Genomic DNA, 22,991 nt, shown 5'->3' on the forward strand with positions numbered 1-22,991 from the left:
AATGCATTGTTTACTATAGGCTTGCTGAATGTTAAAACTATTAAAAACGAGGTTGAAATGCATTAGAACAATGAGGACATTACAAAATATGAAAATTCTTATCAGCGATTACAAATAATATCAATAAATTAAATAAAAATAAATAAACTTTATTAAATAAATGGAGAAAACGACAGAAGTGATTTTATAGACTCTTTTTATTGGGAAATGAATTGATGGGTTGAAAAACATGTCATTTTTTTTTATTGTATACAAAAAAAAAAAAGTCCTATTTGAGCTAAATTTCTTTTTCTTTCTAGTTTGGCAACATTATTATCTTGTTAAATAAAGCCATTTATTTATAATAATATATTTTAGATTTTATTTCTATAATCGTGAAAAATAAATATCAATATAAAAAAAATAAAAATAAAAAATCTGATGCAACATTTTTTACATTTTTGCTTTTTGTTTTATCTATAAGGTCATCCACTTTTTTGCTCTTTGCTTTATCCACACGATAATATAGAAAGTCAAAGTAATCTAATCTGACGGTGAAAAGCGATTAAGTATCTTATGCACCAAAAGAAGTCAGACATCTATGACTGATAAGCTGTTTCCTGCCACGTGGTAATCCTCACAAAAAGTTTGGATTTTGACAAAGGAATTTTTTCACTCTACCAGTCACATGCACAACTAATTTTTTTCCCTCACAGCTGCATCAGAACCGTTGAATTAGAATAACTCAATAAGTATAGCCATGATAAAGGCGTCTGTAACCGAACCATTTGTAACCTAAGTTCAATTTCGTTGTACTTTCCGTTACGAATCATAAAAAGCCACATTTCATATTCCGTCCCATTTTTACCCCGCATGGTCTAGTTTAATTACGAAATTACCCCACCTATATTTTATCAAATTCCATCAGAATCACACGTTTTTCTCTCTGAAAAACGAGCACTGAAAAAAAAAAAAAAAGAAGGCAAAAAAGGAAAAACAAAAACGTCTCTCTCTCTCTCTCTCTCACTTACACGCACACACACTCTTTCTCGCTCTTTCTTTTTCCCTCTCGCTTTTATCGTTTTCGTCTTCTTCTTCTTCCGCTATATTTTTATCGTACGCCGCCGTCGATTTCGCCGGAACCCTAATTTGTTCCGCCGGAAATACTAATACTTCGGTAGGTGTACTTGTTTGTCCATTGACTTTGTTCAGTTAGGGTTTCTTTTTGTGCTTTCTTTTGGTGAAGCGGAAAAAAAAAAAAAAAGAAAATTGTTTTTGAGGAACGAGACTAATAATTTTATCGTACGCCGCCGTCGATTTCGCCGGAACCCTAATTTGTTCCGCCGGAAATACTAATACTTCGGTAGGTGTACTTGTTTGTCCATTGACTTTGTTCAGTTAGGGTTTCTTTTTGTGCTTTCTTTTGGTGAAGCGGAAAAAAAAAAAAAAAGAAAATTGTTTTTGAGGAACGAGACTAATAAGTCTAGGGCTTGTGCAAAGCAGTAGATGAACATACTATTGGGGAGCAGTTGAGAGATCAAACGGGCTGGATTTCGTCACCGGATGGAGGGAGGTAGCGTCTCTAGACTTACTTCTTCTGGTACTGTTCATTTCCTCTTTTTGTTCCATAAAAAAAGTGTAGGTCTTTTCTATGTAATTAGGCCAAAAAGATTGTTCCTTGGTTTGCTTTGGAATGGTGAGTTTAAGTTCGTGGAACTTATATATATATATATATATATATGTATTTAAATTTTGGTTGTTTGGTACAACGAAGAAATTTTGGTTAGCTTTAGAATTTGTGTTTGTAACTCGTAGAAGACCATGCGTTTGCTTCTGGTGGTGATCTTGAGTATTTAGTTTCTGTAAAACGCACCTGCTTGCTTAGTCGGACAGAATTAGTGATCAAGTGTGCTAAGGGTTATATAAAAAAAAGTTTTTTTTTTTTTTTTTCCCCCCTGTAACTATAGTTTATTACTGATTGATATCAGTTACTATTGTATTTATCAAAAGTGAGTCATGAATTTAAGTTCATGGGACGTCTAATCTTTTATTTATTTATTTGTTTTTTTGTTTGGTGCAAAGAAGAAATGTTGGTGAGGTTTAGAATTTATGACTGTAACCCCATAGTCTTATGAGTGCATATGTTTGTTTTTGGTGGTGATGTTGAGTGTTTAGTGTGTGGATGCACACCAGCGTAGTCAGACAGAATTAGTGATTAATTGTGTTACATGTACGAGTTATTTAGGTTTTTAAGGTTGTATTAAAGAATTTTTATTTTTTGGGTTTCGAGCTGGGCTTTTTGATATATATATATATATATATATATTTGATCCTGTAACTATAATTTATATAACTAATTGACATCAGATAATTTTGTATCTATCAAAAGTGAGTTATGAGTTCCTGCATTTATAAGCCTTTGAACGGTTGTTTGCTGCTTTAGGCCCCTTGATTTTCTTATTTATTAACTATGCGTTACATTTAAAGCGTGTGCTTTTTTATTGTGTTAATAATTGGGACCTGTTTTTCTCAATAATTATGATGCTGTGTAATGCTGCATAATATAGAGGTTCTTGGGCTTGATACGCTGTTAGTTGATGCATATGTGTTTGTAGGATTTAATGGGGATTTAACAGGTGTTCCAATATATACTTTGCAAGTCCCTCTATGTGTCATAAAGTAATTGTACTATTCTCTAAATTTTTGTTGTACCTGTGAATCCTGCTAATGACCTTATACTGCTAGTTGGTAACCAAAAACTGAACTCTTTATTCAATTGGATACTGCAAATTTGAATTGTTATATGCATTTAACATTAGCTACATAAATTCTCTTTGGTGTACAGCCTTTTTAATGGCTTGTTTTTGTACACTCATATTTATTCTTTTCCATCTATGTTCTTTCTGTTAGTGTTTCTCATATTTCTTCTTTTAGCTATAGCATGTTTCTCTTGGTTCCATTTAAAAAACCATTCCATGATGTAAGTTATTGTGTCAATCATACTTCTGTGTTATAATAATCTTCTGAATTTTTTTTTTCTTAGTCATAGGTTTTGTGCATCATAAAGCAGAGAAGTTGCACTTTCATATGTCTTGTTTTTATCTACAACATTCTTTCCTTTTTGCTTATTTTAAATCAGCTTGGTAAGTTTAAGTGATTGCATTTAGCCGTTTAGGTATAAACCTTCATTTTTGATGATTATTTTGTTTACTGCTATGTAATCTGAAACTCTTGGATTGCAAAGTATCCTGCCATGGATAAATTTGAGAATAATTTTTCTTCTGGTTTTACAGATCAATAATGTTGTTTGAAAAAGCCTGGAACTATTTCCCATCATCCTAAAATAGGATTCCATCAATAACTTATCTTAATGGTTGATTTGAGCATTGGTGTTACAGTTCAAATCTCTAGAAGGGACTTGTGATTATAATATATGTAGGATGAAGTTATGTGTTTGATGGCGTAAACATTATAACAATTACCTGATCCTTAACAACATGGGCCAAGTTTGTGGGACAATGTTTGTTTTAAAAAAAATGAGTATGCTTTTGTTTTAGTTACTTGGTCTTACAAACTTTGCATAGGATAGTGTTTAATGATAATTTGTAGCTTAAAAGTACAACAATACTGGACTTAGGTGTAGTGTCGGGTGCATGTATGTGTCCAAGTGTCGGAGTTGTCTATGTTTTAAAATCTTTCCGCACATTTGGAGTGTCCAACATCCATATCCTTGTTGGTGTCCAAGTATCTGACACGGTGATGGTGGGATAGAGTGAAAAGTAAGAAACATAATGATAAATATATTTATATTTAATCTTGTCAATTCCTACTTTCTTTCTTTTCAAATCAAAATTGTTAAACAGTGATAAATTCTAGTCGAGGAATCTTCATGTGAGTCTTCAAAGTATTCAGTGATGAAACATTTTGACTTGTAGATATCTTGAAACAGGACTTGAAAGTAAATGAATTGCTTTGCTTTTGTTATTACTTGATTAATATTGAAAAGGATTTGTTATGTACTTGAATTTTTATTTTTATGTTCAGTAAATTGACTTTCAATCAAACACATATTTCTATTTTTTTCCTCCCGTTTCAATTGACAGCTCTCTTAAAGAAATATGGATGGATTACATATGAGCTGGGATCAGACCCAGCAGCTCATATACTATATTGCTGCCATATATCACTACTTAAATAAAATACAGTAAAAAACAAAATGAATTGGTTTCAGATGGTATGCTTTAGAAAAGGTGTGACCTATCACATTGTGCTATTTCTCATAAGTTGAGTAAAAAGACATCATTTTAAACATATCAAAACTATTCAACCCAAAAAAAAAAATATCAAAACTAAATAAGTACAACTGAGTTCTAAAAATTAATAAACAATGTCAATTAAAAATTTAATTTTTGAAGTATAGGATTTCCTTTATCTCGTTTTTCTTTTGTACATTTTGTTTGATTCTTGTTACATTGATAAACTTGTAACGTTGCAAATATTGGATTACTGGCTTTTAATATTTATATATTTATTGTCTTCTACTGTCCTTAATTTGAAGCATAGATCCTGGGAATGCTTAATTTTTTGGTCAGAATTCACAAACATTTACTGGCACTTTTTCTTAAAAAAATTGACAGAAATTAGTCAGTCTAGTTGAGTGCTGAGGCATTTAAGTTAAATTTGGCTTTTAGTAGGCAGTATGTTTGTTTCTGGTCAAAGTTAGTGCCCTGAGATAGAAGTAGGAACCTGTCAGGCCAGAAGCTGTTTCAGAACATGGTATTTTACAAGGTGTTTGTTGTTTTTATTAGAGGAAAGAATGGAGATTGAAATACGTCATTGGGTTTTCCTGTCAGGCCATTTTTATTTACGTGCTTCAGGTTGTAAATTTCAATTTTCTGTCTACCCACCTGATTTGTATTCTTCCTTCTTTCGTATGATGTCCTTAATTCTCATTGGTTTAAGATATCGCTGCATATATTGTGGATTATAGCTTGTAGAAGAATGAGAATTAACGGTATGGCAACAAGGATTTAGGAATAGCACAATATTTTCTTTTAATGGTGGAGTGGTTTATTAAGGGGGTTCTTGTTTCTCTTTGGTTTCCTGCTAAATTTTTTTTTTATGGTGATCAAGGAAGAGCTATATTCTTTTGATTGTAAATGGTTCACGAAGTGTTATGCATGATTGCTTCTATTGACTTTCTGCAAATTGACTTGAGCATTTTGACAAGGTTTTCTGTACTACTCTCCTTTTTTCCCCTAAGATTATTATTTGAAGTAGGAAAATTCAGTTCACCTGATTTGTACTTGTGTAATTAGATATATTTATCCCTTTAGCTGGAAAATTCTAAATTTGGAATAATGATTTATATTCATACTAGTTTCTTCCATTTGTCTGAACATTTTTTTAGGGATACACCCATGGATTATGATGACAATGATTTTCAAAGCCAAAATCTTCATTTAGCTGGAGAAGGGAGCACTAAATACCCTCCTGTTTTGCGGCCATATGCTCTTCCCAAGTTTGATTTTGATGATAGCCTTCAGGGACATTTGAGGTTTGATAGTTTGGTTGAGACTGAGGTTTTTCTTGGTATTGAGAGTAACGAAGACAACCGCTGGATTGAGGATTTCTCTCGTGGGAGTAGTGGGATACAGTTCAGTTCAAGTGCGGCAGAGTCTTGCTCCATTTCAAGGTGTAACAATGTATGGTCGGAGGCCACTTCCTCTGAATCTGTTGAAATGCTATTAAAATCGGTTGGACAGGAAGAAATTATTCCTGCGCAGACTATAATTGAGGAATCAGATGCCTGTGATTTACCAGGGTGCTTAACAAAGGAAATGGAGCCTAGTTTGAAGCATGATGATAACATTCTTTCTAAAACAAAGGATGTTCCAGGTGTACAATCTTTATTACCTCTTGTTGAAATTCCTGGAAACTTTTCTGGGTTAAAGGGGGATGTAGGAGTGGAACAACCTTGTGTCAAGGATGGTTCACAAACTCAAGAAGATCAGTTATTTGTCGATGGAAGTTCAAATAACTTGGATCCAAATGCTGTTAGTGAAAAGTGTGGCGTAAGTGTAACTGATGGAAATGCCTTTGCTGGCAGCAGAGATGATGCACAGAATAGGGAAGCAGATACTTCATATGATAAAGATATGGATGCCAAAGCACAAGAAGATTCTTTTGCTCAAGGGACGCCTGTTGACAACTCGCTGACATCTGTGCAAAATATTATTACAAGCAAATCTGAGTTGAGTAGTAGTGATGTCCAACATCAGATAAATGTTAGCAATGAGAATCTAGGTGGTCATGTGTTAAGCGAAAAGGTCCAAATGGATAGTCAGAATATGGATGGAAATATAGTTGATAACACAACCTGTAATTATGAAAAACTTCTCTGTTCGACTTCAAAGGTGGAAACTGTTGCAGAAGTAAACGCGGTTAAAGATAGCATAATTAGTGGGGGGGAATTTTCTAGTAACATACTTAAAGGTGATTCTTATCAGCGTGTGGTGGATGCATGCAATGAAGGTGAGTGTTCTGGAGTTGCTGTTGAGACCAGTAAATGTGAAGATAGGGTACTTTGTAAAGACATGGATGTTGGGGGTGAGCAGGATAAAGTAAATAAACATCAGTTATCAGCAGTATTAGTCATAGGTGATGCTCAGTTAGAGGGGCATGCCGTTGAGGCCAACTTTGCTAGTGGTGTAGTAGCTTCCAGTCTAGAATCCAAATTGGATTCTATTGTGGAGATAACATATGGAGAGAGCAGGTCCAAGGAGGATGCAGTAAAAAGTGATCAGCGTTTGGATATTGTCATGTCTGAGGAACCTTTGGCATCCATTGAAGACAACAATGTGTCTAAGGATGAAGGTAATGAAAGCCGCAACAGTCACATGGGAGATATTTCTGATGTGACTATTAAAAGTTCTTCAGCTGAATTGGGTAATGAGACACTTGTTACTGGAGTATCGAAAGGTGTTAAAAATTCCTTTGAAGTTCCAAAAGAAAATTTGAGTGCAGATGACCATGTTTCACCTGCCATACTTGCTGAATCCATACAAATACATGAGCAAAATAAGGCCTACAGTGACAGTGATGTTCATAGATGTAATCAAGATGCAATGGTTAACAAAAAGGAGAGCACAGAGTTGCCAATTGATTCAAGGAATATAGATGGTGAAAGTGTTGAATCTTCAGATAAGGGCTTTGGGTCCTCATCATTTGAAGCTAGCAAAGGAGATAAGTTGATTGTTTCCGAACTACAACATGCAACTGCCATTGGCAGTGGTTCAGGTTACATTATGAACTCATCCAATTTAATGGACATTTAAATGTGTCTTTTGCATGTGCTAACTTCTTCTCTGCCTCCTTGTTCCCTTTTCTTTTGCAGTTTCAGATGTTAACTTGGAAAATTCCGTACCTGCTTCTTCTGACACAAATGATCCTGTTCCTTTGTCTACGGAAAATGATGTTAAAATGGATGTTGACCATGAAGAGATTCAAGCAACACCTCTTTCTGTTGTGGGCTTTGCTGACATGGACAAAAAGGAAGAAGCTGCTTCTAACATTTCCAAAGAAACAAGTTTATCATCTCCTGTTTCATCTTCTCAGGTAGAAGCTGGGCTGGGCACTGTTTCTGGAGCCAAAGAAGGTTTGCCTTGTGATACTGGTGGACAGCTCTCATATGAGGCAGTTGGTCAGTCTTGTACAGAACCTGGGAGTGAGCCTCAAGCCCCTGCAGCTAGTGAAGTTGGTAAGGATCACACTAAGGAGGTGAATGTGTCTCTTGTTGCCTTTGAATCTACAGAAAAAGAGGCTGCTGTTGCCGAAGCACCTGAAGGTCATAATGGAGCAACCAAGGATAAATATTTAGGGAGGGATACTGCAGATTCTTCAGGTGATTCTTGGGTACTCTGCGTCTTCTATATGGAGATATTGTACTCCTTTATTTCGTTATTTAAATGCTTCATATGTTGGTCGAGCCTGTTCCAAACTTGCATATAATTTGTAATTGGTTGTATTAGCAAGAACATATTCTTTGAATTTTTGATATACGATGCGTTTTCATCCTTAATAGTATTTTATTTTTATTTTATTTTATTTTATTTTTTTAAAATCTTATGTGATGCAGAGCCAGCCACAACTAATGATAAGATGCTTACACAGCCTGGTGTAAGGTTGAAGGAAATGTGTAGCACAGCTCAAATTGCTCAGGAAGGCAGTGAAGCTACCCTAGTATCTAAAGATAAGAGTTCTGGGCAGACTATTGAGCCAAGCCCCATTCGTAAGTCATTTAATAAAATTAATCTTGAAATTGGAATAAAATTTTGAGGCATCATATTTATTTGGACCTTAATTTTTTGTTATTGATTCTGTCTTTTATTAATTTATTACAGAATAACTTGAGTTTTTAAAGTCTCTTAAATAACAGGTCCTACTTAAAATTTTGGTCTTTGAGTTCCGATGGGAAGTTTGGATAGGATATGTATGATGACTTGTTCAGTTTTCTCTTCTTTGAAGTGTAAATAATATTGACTCTTAAATGTTTGAAGCTCTATTGCATTAGCATTGATGTGCTGCTCTAGTATCCTGTCAGGAACCATATTCTGGAGAAAAGTAAGATATTATAGGAAATCAGAATACATTCTTTTGAGATGATATTGGTAGGAAATGGAAATAATATTTTTCCTCGTGAGTTGTTTAAAATGCATTTTTGCAATGGTTTTGGGATTTACCATACCATTTAACATAATTGATTCGTTATGGAAATAAGTATTTAAGCATAATCAAATTCCAAATAAGGTGTAGACCACTTATTTCCTCTCCTTTCCATGATCAAACTTAGTGTAACCACTCTTTATTCTTTCCATTTCTTTCCTTCTTTCTGTTATATATTCCAAGAATTTTTGTAAAAATGTGCTTTTTGTCACATATGAATATGTGATAAAGAGTTACTCCAAATTTAGTAGGTCTTTCTGGGTAATATAGATGAATAATTTCTGGGTCATCTCATAATTTTGATCCTATGCATGGAAAGTCTTCAAAATGCCAAAATTTCTGGTGTATCCTTTCAGATGAATAATCTTGGTGTAGATGTAGGTTGTATATTTCCAACTCGTGGTAAAAGGCTTACATGGTTCTGAATGATATTGTTCTTCACATTGCTACATTGAGTTTTTCAGTTTGTTGACCCTCATGAAGGGAGCACTTATGAGGTAAAAGGCTTGCATGGTTCTGAATGATATTATTCTTACATTGTTACAGAGTTTTACAGTTTTACTTGTAGGAGTCAAACTGAAGAAGTGGGGATTTAAGGATGTCTGCTGTGCATGTCTTAAAGTAGCTTAATTGTTTCTAATCATGGCTCCATTTGAATTGAGGGATCGAGTGCAAATCTGTGATTATCAGATATGTTTCTAGTAATGTGGCTAGGATTTGTTTTTTATTAATATTTGGTAGTACTTTTGGTTTTAATTCTTTAGTGCCGAAGGATGTCTTGGTTTCTGCAACTATTGTTAGTCTGTCTTCCCAATAAATATTTCGTATTGATTACCACATTTCAAATTGCAGGAGATGCTTCTGGGAATCATGCTAGCTCTGTTGCTTCTGATCCTTTGCTTAAATCTCGTACCAAGTTCGTTTCACAAGATAATGGAGGCAGTTCTGCTGATCAGAATAAGCCTATTTATGGTTCCCCTAAGCTTGCTCCAAGAAAATATGGAAAAGGGATCGTGAAGGGATCAACAAAACAGAAATCAACAAAACAGAATAGTCCTGTTACTTTGGTTGTTGATCAGGATGATGGAAATGCTTCGAATTCCCATGATCCAAAAGGAAGTGACACCTCTAAGGAGAGGATAAGTGGCAACTTTGATGTCAGCGCATTAGCAGAATTGTCTAAAGAAGATGCTGGAAAGAATAGCCAATCTGTAACTCCCAAAGTGAACCTTATATATTTATTTTACTCAAAGTTTATACTATATTATACATCTTTTGGAAATATTCTTCTTATAGATGCTTTTACGAACTGAAAATTAGACAGACTTACTACTCTTTTTTTTTTTTTTTTTTTGAAATATTAACATTGGTTTTATGAATAATTATTTTCTTGAAGACTGCAGCGGAACCTTCATCAAATCCCGTCTTAGGCCAATCGGATGCTAAGATTGCACAAGATGTTGCACAGGCATCTGTACGAGTATCTGATGCAGAGATCGTACGTGGTCGTACTAAAGGTACTCCCGAACGTAAAACAAGGCGTTCATCTGCTAAAACAACAGGAAAAGATAGCACAAAGAAGGGAACTCTTGTGAAAGACACAACTCCTTCGAGGCCATCAGATAAAGAGAAAATGAGCAATGTGTCTCTGAGCCAATCTGGAATGTTCCAGCTGATGCAATCAAATGAGATGCCGCATTATGGACATGTGGAATCTACTAATACAAAATCGTATTTTCTTCTCAGTGCAGCGACATCTAATTTGCCAGATTTGAATACTTCAGCTTCACCATCTGTGGTGTTTCAACAGCCTTTTACAGACATGCAGCAAGTGCAATTACGTGCTCAGATCTTTGTATATGGGGCTTTGATGTGAGTTCTCTCTTTGTTTATTCGCAAATTAAGTACTAAATTTCCAGAATAAGAAAGAGAAATTATTTAGACTTAAATTAGTATAATAAAATGCCTTCTATCAATGTTTTTATATAAACATATATTTTTGGCAGTCAAGGGATAGCACCTGAAGAAGCATACATGGCATCAGCATTTGGGGGACCTGGTTGGATTTCTTGACCCATCTATGTATTCTTATTGTTCGCACTTTCTACAAACATATAGTAACTTTCTGGAAATTTGCACTTATAGATGGTGGAAGAAGCTTGTGGGAGAATGCCTGGCATGCTTGTATAGCAAGGGTACATGGTCAAAATGCTAACCCGATTAATCAAGAAACCCCTCTGCACGCACGTACTGGTACTTCCTCTTGATATTAATCTGTTTAATTATCCTTTATTTGGTCTATTGTTTAGCTGTGTTTCAAAATTGATATCTGCAGGTGCTAGGGCTCCAGACCACGTGGTAAAACAAAGTGCTCTCCAAAGTAAAGGTACTTCCCCTGTTGGTCGAGCAAGCACGAAAGGTACTCCAACAATTGTGAACCCCATGATACCTCTTTCATCACCACTTTGGAGTATTTCTACTCCTGTTGGTGATACCCTGCAATCTACTGTCGTGCAAAGAGGTTCAGTTGTGGATTATCAGCAGGCACTTACCCCAATGCATCCTTTTCAAACACCACCAATGAGGAACCTTATTGGACATAACTCCTCATGGATGCCTCTGCCCACCTTCCGTGGCCCCTGGGTTGCTTCTCCACAACCTTCTCTACCTGAGGCCAGTTCTCGTTTTTCAACATTTCCTAGTACAGAAGCAGTTCAGTTGACTCCCATCAAGGAAACATCCATACCCCATTCGTCTGGTACAAAGCATATTTCCTCTGGTCCTGTGGTTCAAAGTGTGGGTCCAGCTAGTGTGTTCTCAGGGCCTTCCCCCTTGCTTGACCCAAAAAAAGTGGCAACATCAGTTGGGCAACATTCTGCTGATCCTAAGCCTAGAAAGAGGAAAAAGAATCTGGTTCCCGAGGAACCTAGCCAGATAAATTTGCAATCTCAATCTCAACCAGAACCTGTTTTAGCTTCAGTTGATACAAATAGTCTATCGACATCTGTTACCATCACAGCCCCTAAAACATTTGTTCCTAAACCTACGTCTGATAAAGTTATTCCCTCAGTAGCTCCTACGTCTTCTGAACACTTCCAAAAAGTAGACCAAAATGCAGTGCAGACAGCTACTTTATCAGAGGAAACGCTTGGTAAAATTAAGGAGGCTAGGAAACAAGCTGAGGATGCTGCTGCTCGTGCTTCTACAGCTGTTAGTCACAGTCAAGATTTATGGAGTCAGTTGGATAAGCAGAAAAATTCTGGACTGGTATCAGATGTTGAAGCTAAATTAGCTTCTGCTGCTGTTGCGGTTGCTGCTGCTGCTGCTGTTGCAAAGGCAGCAGCTGCGGCTGCTAATGTTGCATCTAATGCTGCATTGCAAGCAAAATTAATGGCTGATGAAGCATTGATTTTAAATGGTTCAGTAGGTTCCATTCAATCTACAAGAATATCATTTTCTGGAGAGAATGTATTAGGAAAGGCTACTCCTGCATCTATCTTAAGGGGTGAAGATGGAGCAAACAGTTCCAGTTCAGTGATTGTTGCTGCTAGGGAGGCTGCTAAGAGGAGGGTTGAAGCTGCATCAGCAGCTGCTAAACGAGCTGAAAACATGGATGCTATTGTAAAAGCTGCTGAGCTGGCAGCAGAAGCTGTATCACAAGCTGGAAAAATTGTTGCAATGGGCGATCCTTTGCCATTGAGTGAGTTAGTACAATTTGGCCCAGAGGGTTATTGGAAAATAGCACAAGTATCCTCTGAGCAAGGTGGGAAATCAATTGGTGTGGTCAGAGAACAATCTATTGCAGCTACTTATGAAGAATTTGCAAATACATCCAAGCATCCAAAAGATGGACAATCAGGTAAGAAAGGAACACAGCTGACTGCCAATGAGAAGTCACCTATTGTAAAAGAGGTGAGTAAGGAATTGACTGATGACCATCTGAGATTGGTAGATGGCGTCTCAGGTTCTGTTGCATCCAGTAAAAGGGAATCAAGAGGACAGAAGGGCCGCAAAGTTTCTGATTTGACACCAAACACCAACGTTATTCTTGAATCAGAGACTGGAGAAAAATCTTCTGCTGTTAATGCTGAGAATGAATTTGGAAAAGCTGCAGAAATCTCCGAAGTAAATATAATCAAGGAGGGTTCGCAAGTGGAGGTAACTGAGTTGAAACTGATATGGAACTTTTTACTAATTTAGGCGCCTTTTAAATTTTCGCCCTCTAGCATGGGCATATATTATTTATTCATTTATATATATATATATATATTTAAAACCCCTCTAGTTTAAAGGTTGATTTTGCTGTATGTTTTGTATTGGATGGACTTGTACATTATTTTTAACTTAGAATTTTGATTTTAGGTTTTTAAAGATGGTAATGGATTTAAAGCAGCCTGGTTCACAGCTACGGTATTAAGTGTGGAGGATGGGAAAGCTAATGTGAGCTATGCTGACATTCAGTCAGATGAAGGTAACCCATCCTTAGTTGTGCGATTATGCCTGTGCTTTGTTTGCCTGTTTTGTTTGTTCTTTAAACAAAGAAATTTTGAGCATGATTATCTGTAACAAGGACCGTTGCTGTATTTGCATCTCTTGGTAGCTATTATGGATCCCAATATATTTCCTGTTTAGGAGGTTTTTCCCCAGAATTCTGCAATGTGTTATCATGCTTAACATAATATTATTATTATTATTATATATTTTTTTTCCTTTTTCATATTTACAGGCTTGGGACAGCTAAAGGAATGGGTGCCACTTAAAGGAGAAGGCGATAAGGCACCCAAAATTCGCAATGCCCGACCACTTACTGCCATGCGATATGAGGGAACAAGGAAAAGGCGCAGAGCAGCAATTGGGGATTATACTTGGTCAGTTGGAGATAGAGTTGATGCATGGATTGCAGACAGGTACATGTCTAATAGTAAATTAATTGTATGTTATTGTGATAAATTGAAGATTAACCTGAAAAGTAAATGTGGTAGGTAACAATTATTTTTATTAATGTTTTGTTTGAGATGTCGGCTATTAGTATCACGAATGTACCTCATTTTTTTAATTTTATATCTCAGCTGGTGGGAAGGAGTTGTCACAGAAAAGAATAAAAAAGATGAAACTACCTTAACTGTCCATTTTCCAGGTATGGTGTTTAACCACTATACGCTAAAGGCTTTTTTATTGTAGCATATATAATCTTTCTGTTTGTGAAGAAATCACCCTCTATTATCCTTGCAGCTCAAGGTGAAACATCAGTTGTCAAAGCTTGGCATCTTCGGCCTTCTCTCATCTGGAAGGATGGAGAATGGGTTGAGTTTTCAAACTTGCGAAATGATTCCTCTTCCCTTGAGGTACTATCTTTAATGAGCTTATGCTTGATTTTTGTCCTAGCATGTCAACCTTTAGTCATTTAATTTGCATTTTGCATATGTGGTATTCAGGGTGATATACCACAGGAGAAACGTATAAAGTTGGGCAGTCCTGCAGTGGAAGTCAAGGGGAAGGATAAGATGTTGAAAAGCATTGATGTTGCAGACTCTGGGAAACTTGAAGAGTCAAGATTACTGGATTTATCTGGAAATGATAAAGTGTTTAATATTGGCAAAAGCACCAGAAATGAGAACAAGCCAGATTCTACCAGAACAATTCGGACTGGTTTGCGGAAGGAGGGTTCAAGAGTTGTTATTGGTGTTCCTAAACCTGGAAAGAAGCGGAAGTTTATGGAAGTTAGCAAACATTATGTGGCAGATCAGGGCAATAAGGTTAATGAGGTGAATGATTCAGCTAAATTAGCAAAATACTTAATGCCTCAAGTATCAGGATCTCGTGGATTAAAAAGTACAAAAAATGATACAAAGGAAAAGCGAGTGGCTGAATCCAAGCTGAGGAGTCTCAAGTCTGGGAAGCAGCTAAGTGTATCAAGTAGAACTGTTCCACAGAAGAACAATTTGTCTGGTGCAGTTACTGCTCATGGTGATGACACAGTGACAGACCATACATCAAAAATCAAGGATTCTTTGAGCCATGATGAGAATTCATCAGGAAAGCATAATCAAATGGAAACTGGATCCTTCTCTAGCATAGAGGAAGCAGCAGAAGGACCAATCGTATTCTCTTCATTGGCTCCCACATCTGATGTTCCTCCATCAAAGAAGAATTCGACATCAAATACTAAATCTGAACGGGCAAATAGAGGAAAACTTGCACCTGCCAGTGGAAAGCTGGATAAAATTGAGGAAGACAGAGTATTTAATGGTGACTCTGGCAAATCGAATTCCGAATTAGTTGAACCTCGTAGATCTAATCGCAGGATTCAGCCAACATCCAGAGTAAGTTCTATGATGTCTTTGTCAATTTGATTTTGAATGTGCGTCTTTTATGCACCTTATGCATTGCGTATTTATGGTTTTATTGTTATGTTCTTTCGATGACAAACCAGCTTTACTCCCTACATTTGCTCTTCCCCCTTTTGGGGTCTGTTCACTTGCTTTCTTGCATGCACTGTGTGCTTCTGTAGCTTTTGACTAGCCCAGCATGAAAGATAAATTATGTCGGTTGAGTTCAACCCATCATGTATTAGTCTTTTATTAATGAAGTTTAAGTTTTCTTAGTTGAGAAAAAGGCAAAAAAGGGGGGAAAAAAAATAAAAAAACAATAAATAAATAAATAAATCAACCACAAGTAGTCAATTAATTTTGTCTGACTATTGACGTTAATTTTGTTGGTTAATCATTGCATTACAAGAATGATGAGGTTCTTGGATACAGTTCTTCGTCTGCTTACTTCTGCATTATCTGGTCCATGGTCTTATCTATCTTTCCAGTTCCCACTTCTTGTTCGCCAGTATTTTGTTTATTTCCATACTTGTTGTCGCTAACCGTCATTCTGCCCTCCTCACTAGTTGTTAACATGCTATGCCCTGATATATATAGCCTGATTCTTTGATATTCATTGTCACAGCTATTAGAAGGACTACAAAGCTCATTGATCATCTCAAAAATACCTTCTGTTTCACATGACAAGGGTCATAGAAGTCAGAACAGGAGTACTCCTAGAGGTGGTATATGATTTCGTTTTCTATATTCTTAATTATTTTATTTGAATGTATTTTGTTTCTCAATTTTGGAAAATTTCCTGGTGATATTTGATGTTTCAGCACTCTTTTCAGTCTCGAGGTTTTTTGTATAGTTGTGCGCTAGCCATTGAGTAGAAAACTGACTAGCTGATTTTTGCCAGGGAATAATCATGGCTGAGAGATATTTGCAAAGATGGGTTTCCAGACTTCCAGTCTAAAGGAATGGGTGGTTAAAGATTACCATTATGCCCAGCACAATTTGTGTATATTTATAGAGGATAAAACTAGGGATGGATTTTCTTGATTCCGGTGGTTTTTTTAGTTAGTTGTAATGATCTAGTTGGTAGATGTTCATATTGATTTTAGTTTCTCACCGTAATGGTTTCTGTAGGTCTTTGCCCATGGACTTGATCCTCCTCGTTTTTACATGATTTTCAATCTTAAAAGATTTATCCTTTAATAATGAAACAGAAATAATGCCATAAAATTATAACGTATCAATATACATATCTATAACTTAAGCTTATGAGAGAGGGCATTGAGTGTGTTTTAACATATAAACGTACATTAATTAATAATATATTATTAAGATTTCTACAAAAAAGAAGTGACTCCTGCTAAAAGCAATAAAAAAATAAATACAGGTCGGTTGTTTTATCTATTCTCAGAATAAAAATAAGTAACTTCAATTCTAGCAATTTGTATACATAATTATTCAAAAGTAGCGCTACTGGGTTTTTTTTTTTTTTTTTTTTGAAATGAAAATGAAGTTCGGCAGTTTTAATCACACAGGTCTGAAAAAAGTTAATTTTGGAAGGAACAAAAACTTAAAAATTTGCACTTTATGCAACAGAAAATGAACAAAGCCAAAAATAAAATATATTCGTAATTTGACAACTTGCAGGCATTAATTTATAAAACACTGAAGTTATTTAATTTAAAAATCAAGAGAAACGGAAGCACCAGAAAAAAAAAAAAAAAAATACAAGTCATAATACAAAAGAACACAATAAACACAAATCTTGTTTGATCACAGATGCTTCAGAAATGAGTTTGGACTAGCCTATAAAGCTAAATTAACTTATCTAAAGCAAAATGCTTATGGACAATTGCTGCTCACTAAAGAACCTTCTCCTATACATAGGTCCAATTGAGTCTCACTTCAGCAATGCAAGTCCAACGAATTCTATCCTGAGGACCAAACAAATGCCACCATTGAAATGCCAAGCGTGTAAAATTTTGTGCTGGCATAACGAACAAGGATTGCCAAACCGTGGCAGAGAAACCACCATCTCCCCAAATCTATATAATAAAATTCTTCAAACTGCCACTTTCATCCTGCAATCCTTCTGCACACATGCAAAAATTTATATCTTCGTTTCACTTATATTTTGGCTATTCCATCATGCTTTGATTTTTCTGGTATTTTCAAACCCTTTTCCAACTTCTCCGTTTGTTATATTTACTGATTTTTGATGTTGACTCTATTGCAACTTGTTTCGAGTGTTCTCCATCATGCCTTCTTTCTATATCTTTAACTGGTTTCTCACAGATACATAGGTCTGGATACTCATGAAATTCACCCCGTCCAGGTTTCATCTCATCCGGTTCTCCCATGGATCCTCTCTGGCATGATTTCACCTTTCTGGAAAATGTATCCCAATCCATCTTATCCCTTGCCATAAATAAAGCACTGAGTTTCTTTGCATTTGGTCTGATAGTCCTCTTATGACCCATGTACCTCCTATAAACCATGAAATGAAATCAATAAATATCTAATTATCTACCCAACAAATGGCAGGATAATATAAACATAAACAAGATACAATAGTAGCCAATAATGATGATGATGTTATCCTTATAAGGGCAACAAGTATACTATACTTTTATTATCGTACATCCAATAAAAGCAAATAAATGTTTACTTAATCTCCAAAGTAGAAGTAGATGCATTTATTTTGTTAGCTCTCTCCAACAGTATTTGCATATCTTTCAAGTTTTTTTTTTTTTTTTTTTTGGGCATTGTTTCAGTGTACAGTTTACTTTGGCAGATTAGTTTCAGCATAAGCCATCTTAACGAAGCAAGAATTTCTTATTCATCCTTTCATATAGAAACAATAAATTTAACTTAATTGTTTAACCCCATAAAAGCCTGATTCAGAAGCAACTAGACAAGGTAACGTACCTCCGACCTGCAAGAATTTTTGCCATATTGCCATTATTATTAGTGACAAACACATCGCTCTCATCACAGACAATGTAGTCAATGGCAGCTAAACGGGAAGAGAATGGAAGAAAAGATTTCAGCTCTTCATTTGCAAGCATTTCCTTTGTGTAGAAGTTAGGAAATAGTTCTCTTAGAGGACGGAGAGTCTCTTCTCCACCATATATTTCACCAGAAGCAACATAGATATATGTGTCATTTGCAAAACCCAGAGCTCGGAGCATCAATCCCACTTCATGAGGAGTAAGTGGACACTTCCCTCGCTTTCTCTCTTCTTCAGGGCTTAATTCCTGTGAAAATAATGACACAAAATATGATATCAATTCAAATTACAGAAATGTGGAGCATACTGTAGAATCTTTGGAAGCAAAATACTCTACACTTCTTCGCAATAGATATGCATTACAAGTATATTCAGAATAAACACAAAATGCACTGATAGTCATATTGAACAATGACATCATCATTCTCTTGTTTAGATGGATAAAACATAAATATATCCAGAAGTAAAAAAAGGATAGCAATCTCACAGGTAATGTTGCCCATCTTTTTCTTATTTCACCCAGTTCATATCTCTCTTTTTCACCTCCACCATAATAACACCAAGAAAATGCTAGCATATCAGGTTCAAACCTGCCATCAGAAGTGTCAGCCACATGTTTACAACAATTCAAACAATATATATAAATGCACAAACACACACAATAATTCTCTTATCTAGGAACCCTGATTTAGTTAAATGAGGGATGATCATTATAGCAAGCCCATAGCCTTCTATGCATTGACTAATCCTAGATGCGATGTGGCAACCCTTAGCACTTGCCACACAATCCTCATTTAACAAAGTCAGTGATTCCTTTACTAGAACCCAAAGAAGAAGAAGAAAATCATATTTACACTTTCACACACACACACACACACACACACACGTACATATATAGACATATACATACACATATATGTCTTCCTGCATATACCTGTTATGATGGATATACTCGAACATATATATGAAATACATACATAAAAGCCTCCAGCAAAACCTCTAGATGGCAAGACCGGTAGTGTAGAAAATATTTTATATGCACCATAAAAATCTTATAAGTATTTGTCAAAGTTGAAGGAGACAATCCATACTATGATCTAAAATATTAGGTCAATTTCAGTGGAAGGGACATGGTATCACCAAAGAAAATCTAATTTATTTACCACATTATAATATGAAGTAAATATTTTAATCTCTTGTGATTAATAGTAGCTATCGATTAATGCTTATTAGAAGGGGCATGTTCTTAAAACAAATATTATAAATAAGATTTCTGAAGGTAAACTCAAAGACTTATTTGTTTTCAAATATTCTTCTACAATGGCACTGAAACATTAAAAAAGAGAAGATGAAAGATACATGCATGTTGCGAAGAACCAGATAACCTAGAGAAATCACGACAATCATCATCAATTGGGATCACATTTTGATATCTAAGTGGTGAAATTAAATCTGCCCCAGAATAGTTAGCTGGAAGTATAAACAAAATGAAAACCAGAAACTTAAAACTTATATTTTATTTCCGTCTTCAATATGTACATGTATTGATTCAGAGAAAAATGAAATCCAGAAACTTAACACTTATATATTTTATTTCCCTCTTATATATGTACATGTATTGATTCAGAGACAGGTCTGAACAGTCACTTCAAAGTTCAAAATGATATAATTTTTTATTCCCACTTCATGGATGCAATAAAACTCAATCCATCTAAGCAAGCACCTAGACAACCAAAAAAAAAAAAAAAAAAAAAAACCATCACCATTATTTTTGATGCCCTGGTGGTCATCTCACATCATTAAGACCCTTTCTAGAATCCATAACAGATCAGCTAAATATTTACTTCTTAATTTCTCCACTTTTTTTTTTTTCACATATTACAGCAAATTAGGAAAGTGATTTGATCTACGTCAGATGTTGAAATAGGTTTTATCCATGCCCACGTCCTTGTTGTGTCATTTGAATGGCACATAGCAACATCCAATCCACAAAAGAACCTAAAGAATAGATATTCAAAGTATGGGCCCATGTAAAGAATATAATGAAAGATTTGCTTAATAGACATTGCTTAGTAAACGTCTAGCACAATTTATAGGGGGAAGGAAAGCTATGACGAAGTTCATGCAGAATATTTATTTAAAACTAGTATCAAAATCTTGGAGAATAGTGATTGGAAACCAATGTATGTAGTGAGTATTCATTAAATTTCACATAAACCAATTGAAACACACCACAACAAAGACAAAGGGAGATGTTTCCAGATGCCCAAACAAAATGAGGAAGTAAAGTGGAAGGTGGATAGCACTGCTTGAAACTCCATAGGTTGAACAAATATACTTACAAGTTAAACTAAGGAATCCAACATAGTGAGATTATAATACGGCAAGTGGATAGATCTATTTGAGATTCCTCAGGTGAACTAAGTAATCCAATATATTTGCAAGATGCATATGTACATAATACATGTAAACACATGCACAAACCTCAAGTGAATTGCAATGAAACGTTTTGCCATCTTTCTCATTCTCGTGACAATTTTCTGACCAAGCTCCTGTATAGGTTTTGTAAATCTTAAAGCATGATAATTAACACGACAACGCAGCTTTTGAAGATCTTCATCAAGGTTACTTGCAAGTCTATAGTCAAATTTTGTCAATTGCACAACCTGAAAAATTTTCAGAATGTTAATTGACTCTCTGCAAGAAACCATAACCAAATCAAGACAGATTTTTAAACCAAGTGTCATAAGGGATGTCATGTTTTAAAGCTAAAGCTGTGAACTGACATCCTAAGAAATCAGAAATTCGATTGTGCATTTCTTATTAATGAGTGACAAGAGACCCTTACACTTCTTCTCAAAAGTATAGGCAAAACTTGATCAAGATAGTAGTCAGGGGCAGATTTCCTCGGGACACGCATGGTATATGGAGGTTTTTCCATTGAACGCATGAATTTATCGGGAACTCTTTTGACAATGGGAACATCCTTTGCAAGGTAAGAAATGAACCAATCAACATCAAAAATGTTTACGAAATCGCTGCATCAAAGTAAAGTTTAGTGATTAGAATGGTTACTACAACAAAATCTTACCGCTAATTGTTACAACAACAGATATAATTACCTGTCATCCTTCCAGAAGGAGTGATGATCCAATTCTGGTACAACTAATGTAGCATTAAGGATTCGTGCAACAACAACAGCATCTGTTATCTGAGTGCACAAAAATTGCTTTTAAGTATAGCCGTGGTAAAATAATATTAATCATTGTAACAGATAGAGACTCAAATCACATTTGTTTTTCTTTTTCTTTCTCTTTCTTCCAATATTTTGCTATATTTTATTCTTAGGCAAACAAGGAACCTCTCAATCAGAATCACATCAAAAAACCAAATAAAAACTGATTCGTAGGATTAGATTGTATAATACACACAAAGAGAAATTACTAAGAGAAAAAATTATCAAAACATAGGTAAATTCATTCAAAATACTTCCTTTACGAAAATACAGCACAACATAGTTTCACTTACTCCTGTTCTTTGCTGATTCAGTCCTCCACTAGTCGCAATGAGCAAATAGCCATTTGAGAATCGCTGTTTCACAGCCGCTGGATTTTTAGAACATTTAATGTCAGTACCACGGAATCTCCAAGTCAAAAGACCAACTTTTAATGGTCATACTTAAAATTTTTCCAATTACCTATTGCATTCTTCTATTAGAAAGTAAATGAAAACTAATAGTGGTGAAAAAAACCAATGCAATTTCCCATTAAATAAAACCACTCCAAGCGCAGCCATAAGATGCTTTAAGCTCAATAAAAAACAAAACTTTGGGCGCTAATCAACTTACGAGCATAACGTGGGCCTCTTCTACTGCATCCATAGAAATACTTGGAGTATTTTGATTTCCAAATATCAATTGGCTCTCGACCACCGAAAGGCTACAGCATTACTCCACTATATAAGCAACCCACTAAAACAATACGTGAAATAAACCCAAAAAGAAATATTTATTTATTTATTTTTATTTTTTTGTCTTTTTTTCCAAAGAAAGAAATAAAAGTACCAGCTTGGAGTAAATGGTGTTCTTGACCAAGCGCTGAGAATACCATTCAAGATCAGAAGCGACATGGCCTGTGAAGAGAGATATCAAACCCAGCCCAAACAGCATAAACCCACAAACCAACGTCCAAGAAAACTGCTTCCTCTGCTGCGACGCCATTATACTGACCGATCTCAACAACACTTTCTTCCCATTGTACCCGTTTTGTTGTTGCTGTAACAGACCCAAGTTCGCAGCCATCAAGCTGAACCTCCACGATTTCGCCACGCCCATCCAGCTCCCCCTTCCCAATTTCTACCCTCGAATTCACATCTTATTTACTCCGAATGCCATTCCCTCTATCTCTCTTTCTCTCTCTATGATCATACAGACACTGTAACTCAAAGAAGAAAACCGACAAATCGGTTTCACGAAGAAAGAAGCAGATAAAAATGGAAATGCAAGTGGCAGGTTCAATAATTTTGCGCTTCCAGAAAATGGAAACCCTAATTTAGGGTTTGTGTTTATGAATCTCCGGGAAGCCTTTTATTTTTATTTTTCTTCTTTTGGGTACTGTGAGAGACTCCCTTGAGCTTCACAAAGAGAGAGAAAGACCGTGCGTGTGTTTGGAAAGAGAGAGAAAAACAGAAAGAAAAAAAAAAAATTGTTAATCATTAAATATTTATTAATTTTCTTTTACTCCATATTATAGCTGAAATAATTTAAAACTTTACTCAGTTAATTAAATCCGATTTTTTAGATTTGGAAAAAAAATAAAAATAAAAAAAATATCAAATTTGGAAATTTTTATAGAATGTATTAAGAATTTTTCCATTTTCCGAATTTAATTTTTAATTATAAAAAGCGAAAAGCTAGGCTTTGCAGCGTATCAGTGTCAGCGTATGTGCTGTTG

At 35.4% G+C, this 22,991-nt stretch overlaps 2 protein-coding genes across 9 annotated transcripts; one reads left to right on the forward strand and one right to left on the reverse strand.

The window, feature by feature from the left end:
• The first annotated feature begins 931 nt into the window (after nt 1–931).
• On the forward strand, nt 932–16,174 carry LOC107430264 (uncharacterized). 8 transcript variants are annotated; one of them, XM_060818608.1, is made up of 17 exons: nt 932–1,579; nt 5,390–7,278; nt 7,376–7,882; nt 8,117–8,269; nt 9,556–9,914; nt 10,100–10,575; nt 10,710–10,762; nt 10,849–10,956; nt 11,039–12,562; nt 12,668–12,861; nt 13,066–13,174; nt 13,430–13,610; nt 13,773–13,840; nt 13,936–14,048; nt 14,139–15,026; nt 15,658–15,757; nt 15,934–16,174. In XM_060818608.1, exons 2-17 carry the CDS (start codon nt 5,400–5,402, stop codon nt 15,948–15,950), a joined length of 6,729 nt encoding a protein of 2,242 aa, XP_060674591.1. In that variant the 5' UTR covers nt 932–1,579; nt 5,390–5,399; the 3' UTR covers nt 15,951–16,174. The 8 variants fall into 8 exon arrangements, with proteins under 8 accessions (XP_060674591.1, XP_060674590.1, XP_048319728.2 ...); XM_048463771.2 differs by having other exon boundaries at nt 933–1,342; nt 1,483–1,579; nt 11,039–12,861; XM_060818604.1 differs by having other exon boundaries at nt 933–1,342; nt 1,483–1,552; nt 11,039–12,861.
• Nucleotides 16,175–16,652: 478 nt separating this feature from the next.
• LOC107403909 (O-fucosyltransferase 29) lies at nt 16,653–22,729 on the reverse strand. The gene is made up of 9 exons (XM_016010828.4): nt 22,103–22,729; nt 21,887–21,977; nt 21,568–21,644; nt 21,162–21,250; nt 20,888–21,077; nt 20,524–20,705; nt 18,527–18,629; nt 17,958–18,286; nt 16,653–17,516 (listed from the first exon to the last, which is right to left on the reverse strand). Exons 1-9 carry the CDS (start codon nt 22,370–22,372, stop codon nt 17,201–17,203), a joined length of 1,647 nt encoding a protein of 548 aa, XP_015866314.1. The 5' UTR covers nt 22,373–22,729; the 3' UTR covers nt 16,653–17,200.
• Between the last annotated feature and the right edge of the window lie 262 nt (nt 22,730–22,991).

This window comes from Ziziphus jujuba, chromosome 6, assembly GCF_031755915.1.
Source record: "Ziziphus jujuba cultivar Dongzao chromosome 6, ASM3175591v1".
NCBI lineage: Eukaryota > Viridiplantae > Streptophyta > Magnoliopsida > Rosales > Rhamnaceae > Ziziphus > Ziziphus jujuba.